General features: G+C 45.9%; 2 protein-coding genes across 2 annotated transcripts in view; both read left to right on the forward strand.

The window, feature by feature from the left end:
- PSMD14 (proteasome 26S subunit, non-ATPase 14) overlaps positions 1 to 1,418 on the forward strand; it is a 103,152-nt gene extending 101,734 nt beyond the window's left edge. Inside the window, exon 12 of the mRNA XM_005676052.2 lies at positions 1,003 to 1,418. Within this exon, the coding sequence (XP_005676109.1) occupies positions 1,003 to 1,101 (99 nt within the window). The 3' untranslated portion in view covers positions 1,102 to 1,418. The remainder of the gene's footprint in view (positions 1 to 1,002) is intronic.
- TBR1 (T-box, brain 1) lies at positions 6,111 to 15,512 on the forward strand. Its single transcript, XM_018063722.1, has 6 exons — positions 6,111 to 6,926; positions 7,531 to 7,685; positions 8,039 to 8,160; positions 8,738 to 8,896; positions 9,824 to 9,885; positions 12,990 to 15,512. The coding sequence occupies exons 1-6, from the start codon at positions 6,235 to 6,237 to the stop codon at positions 13,846 to 13,848; spliced, it is 2,049 nt and encodes a 682-aa protein (XP_017919211.1). The 5' UTR covers positions 6,111 to 6,234; the 3' UTR covers positions 13,849 to 15,512.

The raw sequence follows: 16,937 nt of genomic DNA on the forward strand, positions 1-16,937 counted from the left end.
AAATTATCTGTAGCGTGTTGTATCTCTGGGTGTTTTAAAGAAATCAACGTATTGAAATTGTAGTTCAGAAAGCAACAGCCAAGAAGTAATTTCAGTGGTGAACATTTTTTTAAAGTTAGGATTCTTGGTATTTTAGCAATTCATATAAGAAAATAATGCTTTAATTGAGAATTTTTTATTTTGTACAATGTATACCCTAAGTTTTTAGCTGAAATATTTTAATCAGCTCAGCCTTAAACATAAATGTATATTAAGCATTTTAATTTAACTTCCTTTTATTACAGTGCAACTTTAAGCCTTATTTTAAACTTATATTTCAAATACAAATTTGATCAGGTTTAAATTAACAGATTGTATCTATATTCTTTTCTGTGATACATTTTTTTCAAAATAGCTACATGAAATATTCTTAACATTTTAGAATTGATCCAAATTGTATTTAAATTTTTAAGTTACTAATAGTGACTTTTGATCCAAGAGTATTTCTGATTTAAAGTACTATTTGTGAAATATTAAAATCATATAGAAATTAAATTAAAATTATAGAGGAAGTGGTGAGATTCACATTGAACTCTTGTCTATTGATATATGTCTGTTTTAAGCAAAGTACCCTCTCAGACATTGAATATATGTGAATGGCAGAAAATATACACCTATAATCAGGTTTATACATACATATAAAATGCTCTTAACTTTTTTTATCAGATGATTTCAAACTGTATAGAATTCCTTGTGACTGTTTATAATTTCTGCTGCAATCATAACATTGTGTAAATATACCTTTCATTTATTTTATCAGCTCCTTAATATTTTAACAGATTTAGTAATCCTGAAAATGTAATAGTATATTAGGAAAACAAAATTTTAAAATACATATATACATTTAAGTTTGGCTTTCTTTACCGATTTCATCAGCTACTGAAAAGAAAATCTAAGCAATTCGTCTACCAGTAATATGGTTCTTGTTTTTTTTTCCCTTTCCTTATTCTTTTTTTCCTTTAGGACCCCAAACGTCATTTGGAGGAACATGTGGATGTACTTATGACTTCAAATATTGTCCAGTGTTTAGCAGCTATGTTGGATACTGTTGTATTTAAATAAAGTAATGGAAAAAGCTTTTAGTGATACTTTCAGTGTATAGTCCTCTGTTGTTCCTAATGCTCAAAATCAAGGGACCTCTGAAGGTGCATTTGGCTAAAAGTAAGGCATCTGGCATCATTTGCAGCACTGTAACACCTTCACTCTCCATTGTGCAATTACTTCTATTCCTTTAGTCAGGGTCTTTGCAGATTCCAAAGTTGTATAAGAACACATCAAAGTGGACAAATTTTGTTAAGATCCCGTTTAATATTTGAAGAAATCAGTAACACAAATATATTTTGATTGTTGCTTACAAAATAAAATACATTTACAATCTATGTCTCCTGAGGTCTTTTTGGCACTGGGTGGAATTGACAGAATAACATTTGACAGTGCTCTAGAAATCTCACACAACGATATGTTTCCCTTTGGAATATAAGATAACACAAAACATCGGTATGATAACAAAACTTCACAAATGTAAAATGACTGCCATTAATGAGTGGCTACCTCATTAGTGAGTAACCCAGAAAAACGTTGACATATTAAAAGTATTTGTCACAAGTTAATATTGTATACTCAATATCTTGTTCACACATTATACTTCCAGTATTTCAGATAAGATAAGTAATATAAGAAGAAAAGGGAGGCAATTTAAATTTAGATTTTTGTGATTTTTTTTTAAAGGGTACATTCCACCAACAATGTTGAGATTGTCTGGGAGTTAGTTGCTTACTGCTTGCTTCACTAGACTTTAGCTGAGACAGCTGTAGAAGGTGTGTAATGTCTTCAAAGCAAAATGAGAAATGGAGCCATAATGTGAATTTAATATCTTGAGCACATAAGCAATAAGTTTGTCATTGTTTTCTCTCATTTTAAATTAACTGAGAATAGGACCCAGTTTCCTGATAAAGACAAAAATTTGACTGATGGCAGTTTTCAGAGATATTTCAACCTGTTTCTAACTTGATGTACATAAGTAATTGTTCTCATTAGTACTCATTCATTGGACAGTACCCTACCAGGGCCTCCAAAAAATGTGCAAAAAGTGTGGAGACAAATAACATTTAATTCTGTCTCTCCCTTTGTGAAAATAGGGTAAAAATGTTTCTAAGGCTTCATTAAAGGGGAGTTTACTTGGGGATTTAGAATTGAGACTTAGCCTCTGCTGAAGGTGGTATGAATAATATGATGAACCAAATTACTGTCCTATTTGAATAACCCTAGGCTTTCCTTGGTAGCCTAATGAAAAGTTGCTAGAAACTTAAGTGGAATTGGCTTAAACTCCTAGTATGTTTCACAGCCTCATTTTTGGTGGAATGAAAGGTGTTTTGAGTATTTCTTGATTGTCCTGTGGTTTCTTCTTTTAAAGACAGTGAATGGTATATTTTATGTAGGACATGTAATATGTACTAATTGTTGGGATTATAACAGCCAGCCATTTACAATTAAAATATAAGAGTTGAAGTTAGTAGAGTTTTCCTTTTGCCTGCTTTAAACTTGTGTGCAAGCTGGGTTTTTTTTAATACATGATTTTCCCCCATACATAGATAAGGTTCTGTGACTTCTTTCACAGATACTGTTCATGAGAGCTAGTAAAGATTTTTTTTGGTACAATATGCCCTCAGAAGAAGGTCTCAGTAATCGAAGGGCTGTTCTCAACATTCCATTTGAAACTTTTTTTCTTTCACTTTAGTCCCCTGAAAAATAGCTCCTGAGTGAATAAAATGACTGAGAAGGCTTATACAAGGCCTGCCTTTTGTTCTTACTTGATCACCTCATCTTCCTGGACTTCACACAGTCACATACCACGTTCTCCCACTTGGTTCATGCTGGAGACATTCCCAATTTCAAAACCTTACCAAAATCCCTTCTAGCAAAAAACCTAGATTTTTATAGATTTTAAGTCCATCAAAAGGAGGATGCCCAAAGAAGAGGCTCTGTGAACACCTTTGTCTTGGAGTGCACAGCTATTTTAGCTAGCAGCAGCAGCCTGATAGCCTAGGCGGGCATTGAAGCAACTTATTTAACCCCAAGCTCTATAAGCCACTTCAGATGTGTGTGTTTCCCTGAGTGCTTATATGAGCACATTTATGGATTTTGCTGCACTAGAACCAAAACTTGCCTCAGATGTCCTGCTTTCCTCTTAGACTAGTATGGGGGCATGGAAAACTCCAGCCTCACTGTTCAGTGTGATCTGCTTGGACAGGGAGCATCTGGGTCTTCTGGGAGCTCACCATACATACAGACCTACTGAATCAGAATCCAGAATCCTGGTGAAGGTCATATGCACTTTTAAAGTTTGGGAAGCCCAGCTCTACAGAAGTATGTGTCAAGAGCAGATGTGCTGATCCTGAGAAAAACCTTAGTTTTCCTTCTTGAGCGTGCATATTAAAGGCATAAACCTGTATTGAGGAATCACTGAATGCAGTCCTGATGATCTGAGTGAGTGTTCCTGTTCATCTTCTAATCCAATGCCTTAAAAACTGAGGAAGGTCCACTCTCCCTCTTCTGAACTTTAACATGTCATTTTAGCATTCTTCATTTTTTAAAAAACCTAACTCAGGGTACTAGGAATAAAAAAACCTGACAAAGAGCCCAGGTAGTTTCTCCTTTTTTGCTACACACTTAAGGCTGTCCCACTGAGGGAGTGGGAGGTGGGCAACCTTGGAAACCGTGGAAAGGCATTCAGGGACAAAGAAATTAATGAAAGCAACAGTAGGCCAAACAGGGCAAAAGGCTCTCAGGAGAAATGGCGATAGAGTTAAGAGGAAAAAAAGCATCAATAATGTCATTGCCATGGTCCCTTCCCCCACCTCCCAACACCTTAGTAATTAAGCCCCTGCTTGTTTATGAAGCTTTTTGAAGGAAAATGGGGTCTGGCTGTATTTTTCTCCCAGAAAACTATCTCGGCTTGAGTCTGGGACATCTGGTCATCAACCCTTCCAGCCCTGGGCCGCCCGCGTCGGATCTTGCTTGCAGCACCGTAGTGGAGGCCACAGCTGATGCCCTCTGCGGCCGAGGCGCCCGAACCGCCAGCCGGGCGCAGTCCGGGCTGGACGCTGACCGCTGGGCCCACCCAGGCGGCGCTCTCCAAATGCGCCCGCGTAGGCACAGGTCGAGTCTGGCAACCCCCCTCGCTATCAAGCGCAGGACCCACCCAGTGTCCCGGGCGTCCTTTCCCTCTGGGAGCGGCGGGGGCGAGGGGAAGGCAGATACACTCTCGGAGGAAGGCACGAGCTCCACCGGGCGGAGGCGCCCAGGCCAAGCCTCCGGCACGGAAAGAGTGTGTCCCCCTGGGTTACGCGCCAGCCTCCGCGCTCCCTGGGTATCCGGGCGGCTCCCCCTCGTGATCGCCAGGGTGCTGGGGAGCCTACTCTCGGGCCGCTTAGAGACCTTAGACAATGGAGCGGAGCAAGGCGGCTGGCCTAGGGCCGAGTGCCGAGCGCGGGGGTGGCTTCTACCGCCGCCGGCTCCCGCGGTGCCCCGCCTGGAGCCGGCCCGCCAGCCAGCTCGCGGGACCGAGCCGAGCTCCGGCGCTGCACTCCTCCTGGTTTCCGCGCGGCTCGGCCGTCCCAGGAAAGCCACAGGAGGGCGGGCTGGCGGGTGCCCGCCACGCGAAGCAGTTTTGGGCGGTGAACCCTCTGCTGCTCTTGGCTCTCTGGTTCGGGCGGAGACTGAGTTGCTCCGTGGAACCAGTACCATGAGATCTCTTTCTTACACCTCGGGGTTGCTTTGGGCCTCGTGCTATCTATTTGTGCCAACATCCTTTTAAACTGGTTCTTTTCTCTATCCCTCTTTAAATTCTTTCTCATTTTAAAATTATTGGCATGGATTCTTTTTCTCCCCTCCAGATTATATAAACATTACACACACACACACACACACACACACACACACACACACACACACGAGTCTTCCATAAAGATCACTGCGTTGACACCACTTCCACTCTGTCTCCCCAGATCAGCGCTTCTAGCGAACCCATTTGCGCGAGGACTCGGCTCTTTCTTTTCCTGGCGAGGCTTTTGAACCTGTCGCCAAGGCCGTACCTCGGAGAGAAGGAAGTGCAGTGGGACTTGAGGGATGCATGGCGCCTGCCCCCAGTTAGATGCTCTTCAGATAATCTGCGACCAAGCTCGCTGATTAAATATTTAGGAAAGACCTCGTAAACATCACTGCAAATACATTAAGGCGCTTCAACCCGACAGCTTATGATTATTTCAAAACTTAAAAAGGAGATCATTGATTGTCACTGTTTCTGTGCTCAACCAAGAAACCGAATCTTCCCGAGGTGGGTGGATGGGGTGGCTGAATTGCTTTTCTCCCCCACGACTCCCCCTTCCCGCTCACTTTCATGGCTGTGGCGCTCAGTAGCAGTGATTTATTTATTTCTGTATGGAGTTAAAAGGGTGTGCGTTGGTGGGGGTGTTCGTTGAGGACACGCAGGACCTGATCACAAAGGACTGGCTCAGGTGTCTTGTGCTTCTGTATTAACTGGAAAAGACAGACTCTGGAACTTTTACAGGGCGAGAAGAGGCCACCGGCTCGCGCTTTGTATACTTTGCACTTGAAATCGTTACATTCAACTGAATATTTGGCTCATTCAGATCCGAAAAGTCTCCTAGCATCGTCGAATTCCCTCCTCCGCCCCTCAGCTCCAAAGGAGGGGGAGGGGGAAGGTAGGAAATGTTTAGTAAATTGCACATCTTTGAATCTTCCTAAAGCAGTGGTCACAAAGCTTAAAGGTGACACAACAGTGCTCACGTAAAACCAACACACATTCCCCACCCCCCTAAACCAACAATAAAATCATCCCCTTCAATTTGCCATGATCGCTGCGACCAGGAGCCAGGTGATTATCCTAATTAATGTCTATCTAATTAAATTACTGTCAGCAGTTAACCAATGGCAGGAGCCGTTTCATCGGCTGCACAAGCAGCAAGATCAAAAGTGAGCCTTTTCTGATTGCTGCATAGTGTCAATTGGCCAATCTCTTCTCCCAGGGAAAAAAAAAAGTAAATCAAACCTTTGAGAAGCATTTGCTGGTTGAAGTGCTTTCTGTCTAGTGAGGGGGTCTGTGGATTTCTAGTTTATGATAAATAGGACTTTAAAAACCAGGGACAGGAGGGCGAGTGTTCAGGTTCTAGAGCTATGCAGCTGGAGCACTGCCTTTCTCCTTCTATCATGCTCTCCAAGAAATTTCTCAATGTGAGCAGCAGCTACCCACATTCAGGCGGATCTGAGCTTGTCTTGCACGATCATCCCATTATCTCGACCACTGACAACCTGGAGAGAAGTTCACCTTTGAAAAAAATTACCAGGGGGATGACGAATCAGTCAGATACAGACAATTTTCCTGACTCCAAGGACTCACCAGGGGACGTCCAGAGAAGTAAACTCTCTCCTGTCTTGGACGGGGTCTCTGAGCTTCGTCACAGTTTCGATGGCTCTGCTGCAGATCGCTACCTCCTCTCTCAGTCCAGCCAGCCACAGTCTGCGGCCACTGCTCCCAGTGCCATGTTCCCGTACCCCGGCCAGCACGGACCGGCTCACCCCGCCTTCTCCATCGGCAGCCCCAGCCGCTACATGGCCCATCACCCGGTCATCACCAACGGAGCCTACAACAGCCTCCTGTCCAACTCCTCACCGCAGGGCTACCCCACCGCCGGCTACCCCTACCCACAGCAGTACGGCCACTCCTACCAAGGAGCCCCGTTCTACCAGTTCTCCTCCACACAGCCCGGGCTGGTGCCTGGCAAAGCGCAGGTGTACCTGTGCAACAGGCCCCTTTGGCTGAAATTTCACCGGCACCAAACGGAGATGATCATCACCAAACAGGGAAGGTAATGCTACATTCTTGGCTGCCGCTGCTCCAGGCGCGGCCGGGGGGCATGTGTACCCGGGCTGTGACCGCCGCGGCAGCGAGGATTTGGGGTCGGGAGCGGAGTGGAAGGCGCTCTGGCGCGTCCTAGAGTTGGCTGGTGTTGGAAAAACGGAAAGTGGAAGGTATAACCACTGCGGTGATGTCGGGGAGCGGGGCGGGGGGGTGGGGGTTCCCGCTCTAGAAAGGTGGTCGGAGAGCCAGTCAGTGGCCGGAGAAAGGAGAGAGAGAGAGGGGGAGAGTCCTGGCCTGTGGCCGGGAGATGGGAGGGAGGCATCAATGCCCGATACACCGACAGGTGGAGATTCGGGTCGCCAACCTCGCTTTCTACCTGGGCAGTGATACCTGCCGACTTCCCATTCCAGTTCATCCGCCGATCTCCCAGACTTCAGTCCCTCTTCTTTTTCTCCCCCACCACCCTATTTCCAATCCAGCAAACGTTCGCTCATCGATGCTGAGAAAATAAGTTTTGCTTTGCTATCTGGCGCCGCGCTTCTTGCATTTAATCTTTAACATTTATGTTTTTTTTTTCCTCTTGTTGTCTCCCCCCTCCCTAATTTAAATAGGCGCATGTTTCCTTTTTTAAGTTTTAACATTTCTGGTCTCGATCCCACGGCTCATTACAATATTTTTGTGGATGTGATTTTGGCGGATCCCAATCACTGGAGGTTTCAAGGAGGCAAATGGGTTCCTTGCGGCAAAGCGGACACCAATGTGCAAGGCAAGTCCTTCCAATTAACACGTCTTCCTGACACTTATTTAGGTGAGAATGATTAATTAAAGCCTTTGTGGACTGGCTCGAGCGACTTTTAAAACGATCGGCCAACGACTTCTAAAAGGAAACTAGGATGGGGGAGAGACTCAGCGACGAGAAGGGGGAGGATTATGCAAAAGCTATTTTAATCATTCCCAGTTAATAGGAAGAAAGCGCGGCCTTAAAAAAGCCCCAGCTAACGGGCCTTACAGTGGAATAAGGGGTGTGTGTCTGTGTGTGTGTGTGTGTGTCCTACGTGGTGAGGAGTTGGGACTGGGCAGTGCCGCGGGCACATGTAAACAACTTGTCTCTTTCTCTAGGAAATCGGGTCTATATGCATCCGGATTCCCCCAACACGGGGGCTCACTGGATGCGTCAAGAAATCTCTTTTGGAAAATTAAAACTTACAAACAACAAAGGAGCGTCAAACAACAATGGGCAGGTCAGTGGCTCAAGCGCTCATTTCTCTCTCTCACACACACACACTCACTTATACACACTCGTTCCTGCCTAAGATCCAGTTCATCACTTTAAATTAACATGAGGAACGACACATGTGTCTTTGCTTCATTAAAAATACTTTTTAAAAATTCTATTTCCGTCCTCCCAAATTATATTAAGGTACAAAGTTGTTCTTGTCCCCCCTGCCCCCCTCCCTCGCCCAATTACCGAGTTCCCAACCTTCACAAGTACAAATATTTGGTTGATTTTGAGAAGGAAACGCGCAGGATCTGCAGGTTGTGAAAATCTTTGCTGCTCCTTAAAGGAGAACTGGGAGAAGGGCCCTGAGAATCGGGCGGTCGGGTTCGGTTTTCCTCTGGTGCTCGGGCGTTGCGTGCTCTGGAGAAACAGGGCCAGGTCTGCTTCCGCCAGCCAGTCACCAGCTGGGCGAGGCCCGCGGTCAGTTTCCCGGGGCGGCGGGCTCCTCGCAGACTCCACACGGCCCGCGGCTCACAGCCCCATGCGGGCAGACCGCACTAACGTGCCGCCGGGCGCTTCCCTTTCTTCCCGCCGGACAGATGGTGGTTTTGCAGTCCTTGCACAAGTACCAGCCCCGCCTGCATGTAGTGGAAGTGAACGAGGACGGCACGGAGGACACCAGCCAGCCCGGGCGCGTGCAGACGTTCACTTTTCCCGAGACTCAGTTCATCGCCGTCACTGCCTACCAGAACACCGATGTAAGGAGGCCTGGGGGCTGGGCGCGCGGCGGGCGGCGCAGGCTTCCCGCGGCCCGCGGCGGTACCGGGGGCCATCCCCGGCTCGGGCACCAACATCCGCCACAGCTGGCTCTGCTGTACCTTTTCAGAGTAGGGCTAGGGGCCTGCTGGGCACCTTCCCTGTGTACCTAACCGGTGGGAAAACGCTGCCTATTCGTCTCCGACGCGGGTCACCGGGCCACCTTCAAGGTGACCAGGATTTCTAGAGCCTCTTGGGAATTTTGATTTAGTTTTCAAACATCAGTTTCTGGGTGATCGAAAGAAACGCACATTCATGATTTTAAAACTAAAATAAATCAAATTACTGGGGACTATGGAGTGAGCTTCCTAGCACTCATTTGCAAGTTTGCAAAAACTTTTTTTTACTACTGTTGATTTGACTACTAGAAGTGATGTGTTTCTTTTAAAACAGGAAAATATAATAAATGAAAGATATGCATTTTTCAATCAAAACTGATTTCAAGATGCAACTTGTGGGTTCTTCAAGTTGTGTATTAGAAGCAACTAACAAATATGATAAAGCATTTAAGATAGGCAACATTTTTTAGGAATGAATTCAAGTGCCCCTTAAAAATTTTTGCCTAAGTGTATTTACATAACAAGCATTTTTTAAAATGAGAATTTTGAACCAGTTTAGGACACATGGGAGAGCTAATGGAAAGCTATACTTTAGTTTTAGTCACCATTAATTTAAACATAACTTTCATCATACTTTTTTCACCTTTCCACCCATTCCCTCAAAAATTTCAGTTAGGGAAACCTTGCTATTTAATGAAATTGTAGGCCTTTAGCCCCTGTAAAAAGTGGCAGATGACATGTTCTTAAACACCCAATCTGCTTTGTATAAAAAATAAAATTATATTAATCTTTTTTTTTCTCTTTTTCCAGATTACACAACTGAAAATAGATCACAACCCTTTTGCTAAAGGATTTCGGGATAATTATGATACGTAAGTAGTTTTGTACCTTTCTTCTCAAATTTGTGGAATTGGGCTTTGGGTCAAAGGTAGATTGTTTTGTACAAGGCTTTTGGAAGCTAGAAAGTGTGAAGACAAAGTTGTTTTCAGGGTTTTCCCTTTTTTTTTGACGGTCCTCTTCTCTCTGGCGACCTGGCTTGGTACTTCTGTGTTTTGGGTCAAAGGTTTCCTCCACCTATATTTAGCTTTCATATGAATTACAAAGTTGCTGGCGCGAACCCTGGGGCTGGCTGGCTGGGGAAGCTGCCCTGGTTCCTGGGTTCGGGAGCTGTGTGTGGTGCTGCAGATGCTCAGCTCAGATTGTCTGTGTCTGAAACCGCCGGATTCTGCCTGAAAGTGCATGTGGCTCTGGCAGTTGTTACAGTCTCCTTGGCATATGTGACTTTTATTTACCCATTTCCAAGTTTTGTGTAATAGCTTTTCCTGTGCAAGTTTACCATGGACTGAATAGAAATGTGCACCCACTACAGGCAAGTTCACGAGCACAGCTGATGGTGCAGTCATTTCAGGCTTTGGGAAGGACCCAGGTGCTGTTGCAGTGTATTATTTATGCTTTGAAAGAAAAATATTTCCTCTTTTATCATTTGTATCTAGGTGTGTTTTAATTAAATGTGCTGGTTTCCTTTTCTCCAGGCCTCCCTTATCTCCATTTCTTGCCTATCAAAATGCTGTCCTCTGGGGGCAACAGTAGGTGTAAACTGAACCTTTCCTGGGCTTGTTCTGGTGTTCTCTCAATCAGAGGCTCAGAGCCCAGGTACAGTGCTGAGGAGTTCACGAAGAGTTATAGGGCAAGATCTAAATTTGGACTGTGGGGATCCCTTCACTTTTCTCTGACCATAGAAGGAAAGGATACATTAATTTTAATTTCATGGCTTGCATTAAGTGCTGGGGCTAGAACTACAGAGTTGAAGCTATCTTTGATTAGGAATAGATTAAATTTGTGGAGAAGACAAGTGGCTCTCTCCAGGTAGATACCAAACTTCCCTCCTGATATTTTTATAACAAATTGAAGAGAATCATCAATAGTTATACACTGTAACTATAGTTATACACTATAACTATATAGTTATACACTAAAACTGTACAGTTATACACTGTAACTGTTAAGTGTATCCCTCAAAAGTGATCCAAAGGAAGCAAGCCTCATCAGTATGATTCCCCAGGAAAAAAAGAAAGAAAGAAAAACTTGGCTACTCTAGTCCTTCCTCACAATCTAAAAAGGTGGGCTCAGCACGGTGGAAAGCGTGTGGCCCAGGAGACCAGAGATGCTGGTCTCTGTACTAGGGGGGGTCTTGTAGATTTTGAGCTTTTAATTCTGCTGCGAACATCTGTTCCAAAGCATTTTATTTTGCACAAATCAATTCGGTAATCCCAAGTGGGTTGGAACCTGGATGGGCATATAAACTGTATCTTTTGCAGATTGTTTTTTTTTTTTCTTTTCCTTTTAAATGTGGTGGTAAACAGAGAAGATATTTGCACCTTGCTGGTTATGTTCCCTTCCTGCCTCTCTCTACTTGTTCTTATTTGAGACTGGAATTAAGTTTCAGGAGGGAAATTTTGTTCAGTCAGCAAACTGCATCCGAGCAGCCACGGCATAACCCTCATTTGTCCCTCTTCTGGCTGACTTCTGTTGGAAAAGCCACTTCTGTTTGATTCTTAAGTCACTATATATTTATCATAAAAAGCTTCTTTAGCTATACAGATGGCTGTCTTAGAGATTTATGGCTTAGAGTAGAATGGTTTTTGACACTCTCTTTCCACCTTACGTTGGTTATTTGGGCCTGGCTCACTTTTGGAGAAACAGAGAAAGCAATAAAGAGTTCAGGGGGACCAGGGTGTTTGCTTGGCCACTCACTAGGGAATCTCCTCCCCAAAGTATTGAGGTATGACAAGTTTCTCTTTCAAAAGTCTGTTGATTAACGTTTAAAACATTTATGTGTGAGCTAAAAAAGGGAGGCATGTGTGTGATGTGTATGAGAAAATAGGTCTACCAGTCTTGATCCAGTCTCTGGTTCCTTCTCAATTCTAATGGGATCTTATAGGCCTCTGTGGGGCCTAGAGTGAACCTTTGATTATCTTATCTAAGGTAATTCCCAGTAACACAATCACTGTCTATGGTTGGGCAAGTTATTTAACTTTCCTTTGACTCAATTTCTTCATCTGTAAGATAGGATAACAATGGTACCTAACTTGGAAAATTGTGATGGTTAAATAATGATCTGTACAGCCCTAGACAAGGGTGCCTGGAACATAGTCAAGTTGTATAAGGATGAGCTGTTACCAGTGGGAGATTCTTGGCGGAGGTTGATAATTGTACTTTTAAGAGTTTGCCCACATTTTTTTTTCTTTCTTTTTTTTAAACCAGTAACAAATCAAAAGCTGGGGAGAGAAGCTCAAAGAATACTTTTCCTCTGTAAAATAATTTTATTGATTGATGACTTTATTTCCACATAGTAATTCTAGTTTGTATGGTTGGAGGGGTGGTTAAAGGAACACACAGGGGAAAACAATAGTAAGTGCCATGGAGGCTTCCAGCGGTAACCCTCGGGTCTCAGAAGACTGTCCAAGGCCAGTCTGATGCTCACTACCAGGGGGGTCCCCGCGTGTGTGTCAGATGGAAGAAAGTGGTCTTAAAAGGATGGAGTGGGTAACCGGTTTAGAAATTTCACTCAGAAACTCTCACCGCAGAAGAAAGGCCCCCTGGGAAAATGACACCTGAGCCCCTGGGCAGATCTGCCCCAATGTGTGCACATATATTGGAGAAGGGGGTGAGCATCCCCTGCTGTGCTCTTCTCTCGGCCCTCTGTGCACTTGGTGAGAGAGCTCAAGAGAGGAGCGAAGCCTTCCTCTTCATCTGTATCAGCTTTAGGTCCCTGAATGGACAAATCGGTTCCTTTATAATTTCACGATTTATTTTGGAGAGGATGAAAGTCTGTGACCTTTTGTCTGTCTTTATCCTGGACGGCAGGTTACACGTGGAGAGTGTGGGGGTGGGCCACCAGGGGTGGTCTTCTCTTTAGCGCCCCCGAAAGGACCTTGCGCCACCCTTCGGTTCTCTCTCTCTCCCTCCCTCGCAGGATCTACACCGGCTGCGACATGGACCGTCTGACCCCTTCGCCCAACGACTCCCCGCGCTCGCAGATCGTGCCCGGGGCCCGCTACGCCATGGCCGGCTCTTTCCTGCAGGACCAGTTCGTGAGCAACTACGCCAAGGCCCGTTTCCACCCGGGCGCGGGCGCCGGCCCCGGGCCGGGCACGGACCGCAGCGTGCCGCACACCAACGGGCTGCTGTCGCCGCAGCAGGCCGAGGACCCGGGCGCGCCGTCGCCGCAGCGCTGGTTTGTGACTCCGGCCAACAACCGGCTGGACTTCGCCGCCTCGGCCTACGACACGGCCACGGACTTCGCGGGCAACGCGGCCACGCTGCTCTCGTACGCGGCGGCGGGCGTGAAGGCGCTGCCGCTGCAGGCGGCTGGCTGCACGGGCCGCCCGCTCGGCTACTACGCCGACCCGTCGGGCTGGGGAGCGCGCAGCCCACCGCAGTACTGCGGCGCCAAGTCGGGCTCGGTGCTGCCCTGCTGGCCCAACAGCGCCGCGGCCGCCGCGCGCATGGCCGGCGCCAACACCTACCTGGGCGAGGAGGCCGAGGGCCTGGCCGCCGAGCGCTCGCCGCTGCCGCCGGGCGCCGCCGAGGACGCCAAGCCCAAGGACCTGTCCGACTCCAGCTGGATCGAGACGCCCTCCTCCATCAAGTCCATCGACTCGAGCGACTCGGGGATTTACGAGCAGGCCAAACGGAGGCGGATCTCGCCCGCCGACACGCCGGTGTCCGAGAGCTCGTCCCCGCTCAAGAGCGAGGTGCTGGCCCAGCGGGACTGCGAGAAGAACTGCGCCAAGGACATAGGCGGCTACTACGGCTTCTACTCGCACAGCTAGGCCGGCCCTGCCCGCCCCGGCCCCGCGCCCCGCCGCGGCCCGGCCCCTGCCGGCTCCTCGCGCCTCTCCCCCTGCGCCTCCTGCTCACGCCCCACCTCGCGCACTCCCTCAGTTTATCTGACCCTCGAACACCGTCTGCAGCGAATTAGTACAGGTCTCCTGAGTGTGATTTTAACCTTTTTTTTTTTTTTTTTTGCACAGCAGTTTCTGCAGTTAGCGCACCGACCTTCAACTTGGCTGTAAACCTTTTTGGTTTGCCTACTTACTCTCCTTCTGTGAAGTTATCTTAACGGTTCCCCTCCCCCTCGTCTTTTTCTCACCCTCTCCTTGTCTTTCTCCTCATGAAACTCTTCACCTTTAGGAGACCTGGGCAGTCCTGTCAGGCAGCAACGATTCCGACCCGCCAAGCCTCGGCCTCCCCATTAACCGTAGGATGTTGACTGTAGAACCTGGACCCACCCAGCGCGTCCTTTCTTATCCCCGAGTGGATGGATGGATGGATGGTAGGGATGTTAATAATTCTAGTGGAACAAAGCCTGTGAAATGACTGTATATAGTGTTAATTTATTGTAACGAATGGCTAGTTTTTATTCACATTGTCAAGGCACAAAACCAGTTCATGCTTAAACTTTCTCATTCATTTCTTTTCCTTTTTCTCCAACTCCTCCCGTCCCTGAAAATGTTTTCTTGTGAGATTATTAACAGTATTCTAAGAGGCTCTGGAAACTCGAAAGACTAGATAATGAAGAGTTTCTCACTTCTTCTCAATCCACTGCATGAAATAACTACCCTGTGCCCTACTGCACACAAATAGCTAAGGAGAATCTGACCAAACACCTGTAAAGGATAGGTGTCTGTTCATAGGCAAGTCGATTAAGTGGCATGATGCCTGCAAAGCAAAGTTAACGAGTTACATGTTTTTTTCCCCCCTTCCTTCTAAATAGAATAGCTCGACATCAGCAATATTATTTTGCCTTATTTGTTTTTCCCCAAAGTGCCAAATCCATTACTGGTCTGTGCAGGTGCCAAATATGCTGACAAACTGTTTCTGAATATCTTTCAGTTCCCCCCTCCACCTTTATATGCTGTAAATCTTTGTAATGAATATTCTACTAATGATATAGATGACTGAATTGTTGGTTAACTATAGTGTAGTCTAGTGAAGATGAATTGTGTGAGTTGTATATTTTACTGCATTTTAGTTTTGAAAATGATTTCCCCGCCACCTAGAAACAGCTGAAATTTGACTTCCTTGGGAAAACACAAGCATTAATGCAAGTAAGACTGTTTATTCCCCCCTCTAAGTCTTGTTATATTTGATAAGGAGCACTGATCCCCCTGAAAATAGATTAGTAGAATTTCTAATGTTGTGTAGCAAACCTATACTTTTTTTTTGTATTTTAAAATTAATGTGAAATATGCATCATACACAATACTCAATCTAGATTCCAGTCCATTGGGGGGATTTTTTTTCCTAATAGGAATTCAGGGTCTAAACGTGTGTATATTTTGGCTCTTCTGTAAATCTAATGTTGTGATTTTTATATTTGTTTCGTTTTGTCTGTGAACTGAATAATTTATACAAGGACACACTCCATTGAGAAACGTTTTGTTTTTTGCTCGTTTGTATTGTCTGTGTATAACAAGTAAAATAAATCTGGTAAAACTCTATGGTGTTTGAAAGCAGTTTACAGTTTGAAAATTTAATTAGAGGTGAATATTTTTAAGGGCTGAGGAAGAATAGCCTGTCTCTACTCCAATATGGGGCAGTCTGTGTAGTGGGAACTACATCCCATTTTCCTCTTAAATTTGTTAGTATACCACTACCAGTAATTACTTTTTTCTATCTTATTTACACCTACTTAGTTCCCTGTAAGTCGAGTTCACTTTGTTACACTCGTTTTTTTTTTTCCCCCCTTCAGGAAAATGTACACGCTTTCTTATATCTGTAAGTAGGAAATAACATGAGCAGGAAATGGAGGGTCTTTAATAAGAAATTAAGTATTTCTTGAAATTTCACAAAGTCAAGAGGGAGGCTTTGGGCAAGAGAAGAGTGTAATTTAAATGCTTGTCAAAATAGGCTGTTGACCACAGCTTTAGTCTGATGTTGAAAATTCTGGTCTTTAAATACAAGGCCTTGGAGTTGAGTGGTGAATCCGTAAATGAAAACACAGAATGGCCTACATTTCTTGAGTGGATTATTTTGGGGGGATAGGGAGGGGTTGGAGTAGGGAAAGTAATCATAGAGCAAACTCATGAAAGGTCGATATTTAACCAGTGAGCTTAAAACTTGCTTTAGGAGGTATCCGTGGGGCACCACTCCATCTCTTCTACAGAGAATTTCCAGCGCCCATCCTGCCCAAGCCAGGTCACTATCCCTTGAGAAAAAATGCAGAAATGTGGATATTCCAGCTGGGAGGAGGCTAGTTGCGTCTTAGTCAAGGGGTCCATTGAGCTCTCTTTTGCTCTTGTCTCCAGAGAAGGAGATCCAAGAAAGGTCGAAAATGGTCCAGCATCCTTGTTTGGCCTAGGCCAGTCTCAGGTTATGGGGCGAAATTTACCACCACCCAGAGATGGTCCTGTATCCCCTTTGCAATTTGACAGATGCAAAGAGGCTTCAAAGTACCAATTAAAATGAACATTGGAGGGGGGAACAAAACCGATTTGCCTTCCTGGGGTAATCTGGCCACTAGACGGCGTTCCGCCGAGTTTTGTCTGCCACATAGAAAAGCGATGACTGATTTTCCTTTGTGTTTGTTTCTCCCGGATCACACCTAAGAACTAAACAAGAGGACAAAAAGTACAGAACAGGGGGCCTGCGTGGCGAGTGAAGTGGAACGGTGTATTCTTGTAATCATCCCGTGGCCTTGCGCTCCTGCGACCTCGGTGCCAGGGAGCAGGAGGCGCACGTGCAGTCGGGAGGCCCGGGGGTGCTCAGGCCGAGGGCCAGGGGCTGCGGAGCCGCCAAGGGTTCCGGGGAGTGAGCCTGGGGGTCGGAGCGCGGCGCCGGGCCAGGCCCGCCACCCTCGGGCCAGAGTCACCGCGAGCAAAGGAGTCGGTGTCATGTGCGGAAACGAAGCTCTTAGAAG

This window comes from Capra hircus, chromosome 2 (genome assembly GCF_001704415.2).
Source record: "Capra hircus breed San Clemente chromosome 2, ASM170441v1, whole genome shotgun sequence".
NCBI classification, from domain to species: domain Eukaryota; kingdom Metazoa; phylum Chordata; class Mammalia; order Artiodactyla; family Bovidae; genus Capra; species Capra hircus.

Bases quoted from the DNA above. Each gene is read 5' to 3' on its own strand.
- TBR1 (XM_018063722.1), top strand. From the start codon at position 6,235: ATGCAGCTGGAGCACTGCCTTTCTCCTTCTATCATGCTCTCCAAGAAA. The intron at 6,927-7,530 runs GTAATGCTACAT...TAATTTAAATAG, and splicing joins ATCATCACCAAACAGGGAAG to GCGCATGTTTCCTTTTTTAA. The intron at 9,886-12,989 runs GTAAGTAGTTTT...CCTCCCTCGCAG, and splicing joins TTTCGGGATAATTATGATAC to GATCTACACCGGCTGCGACA.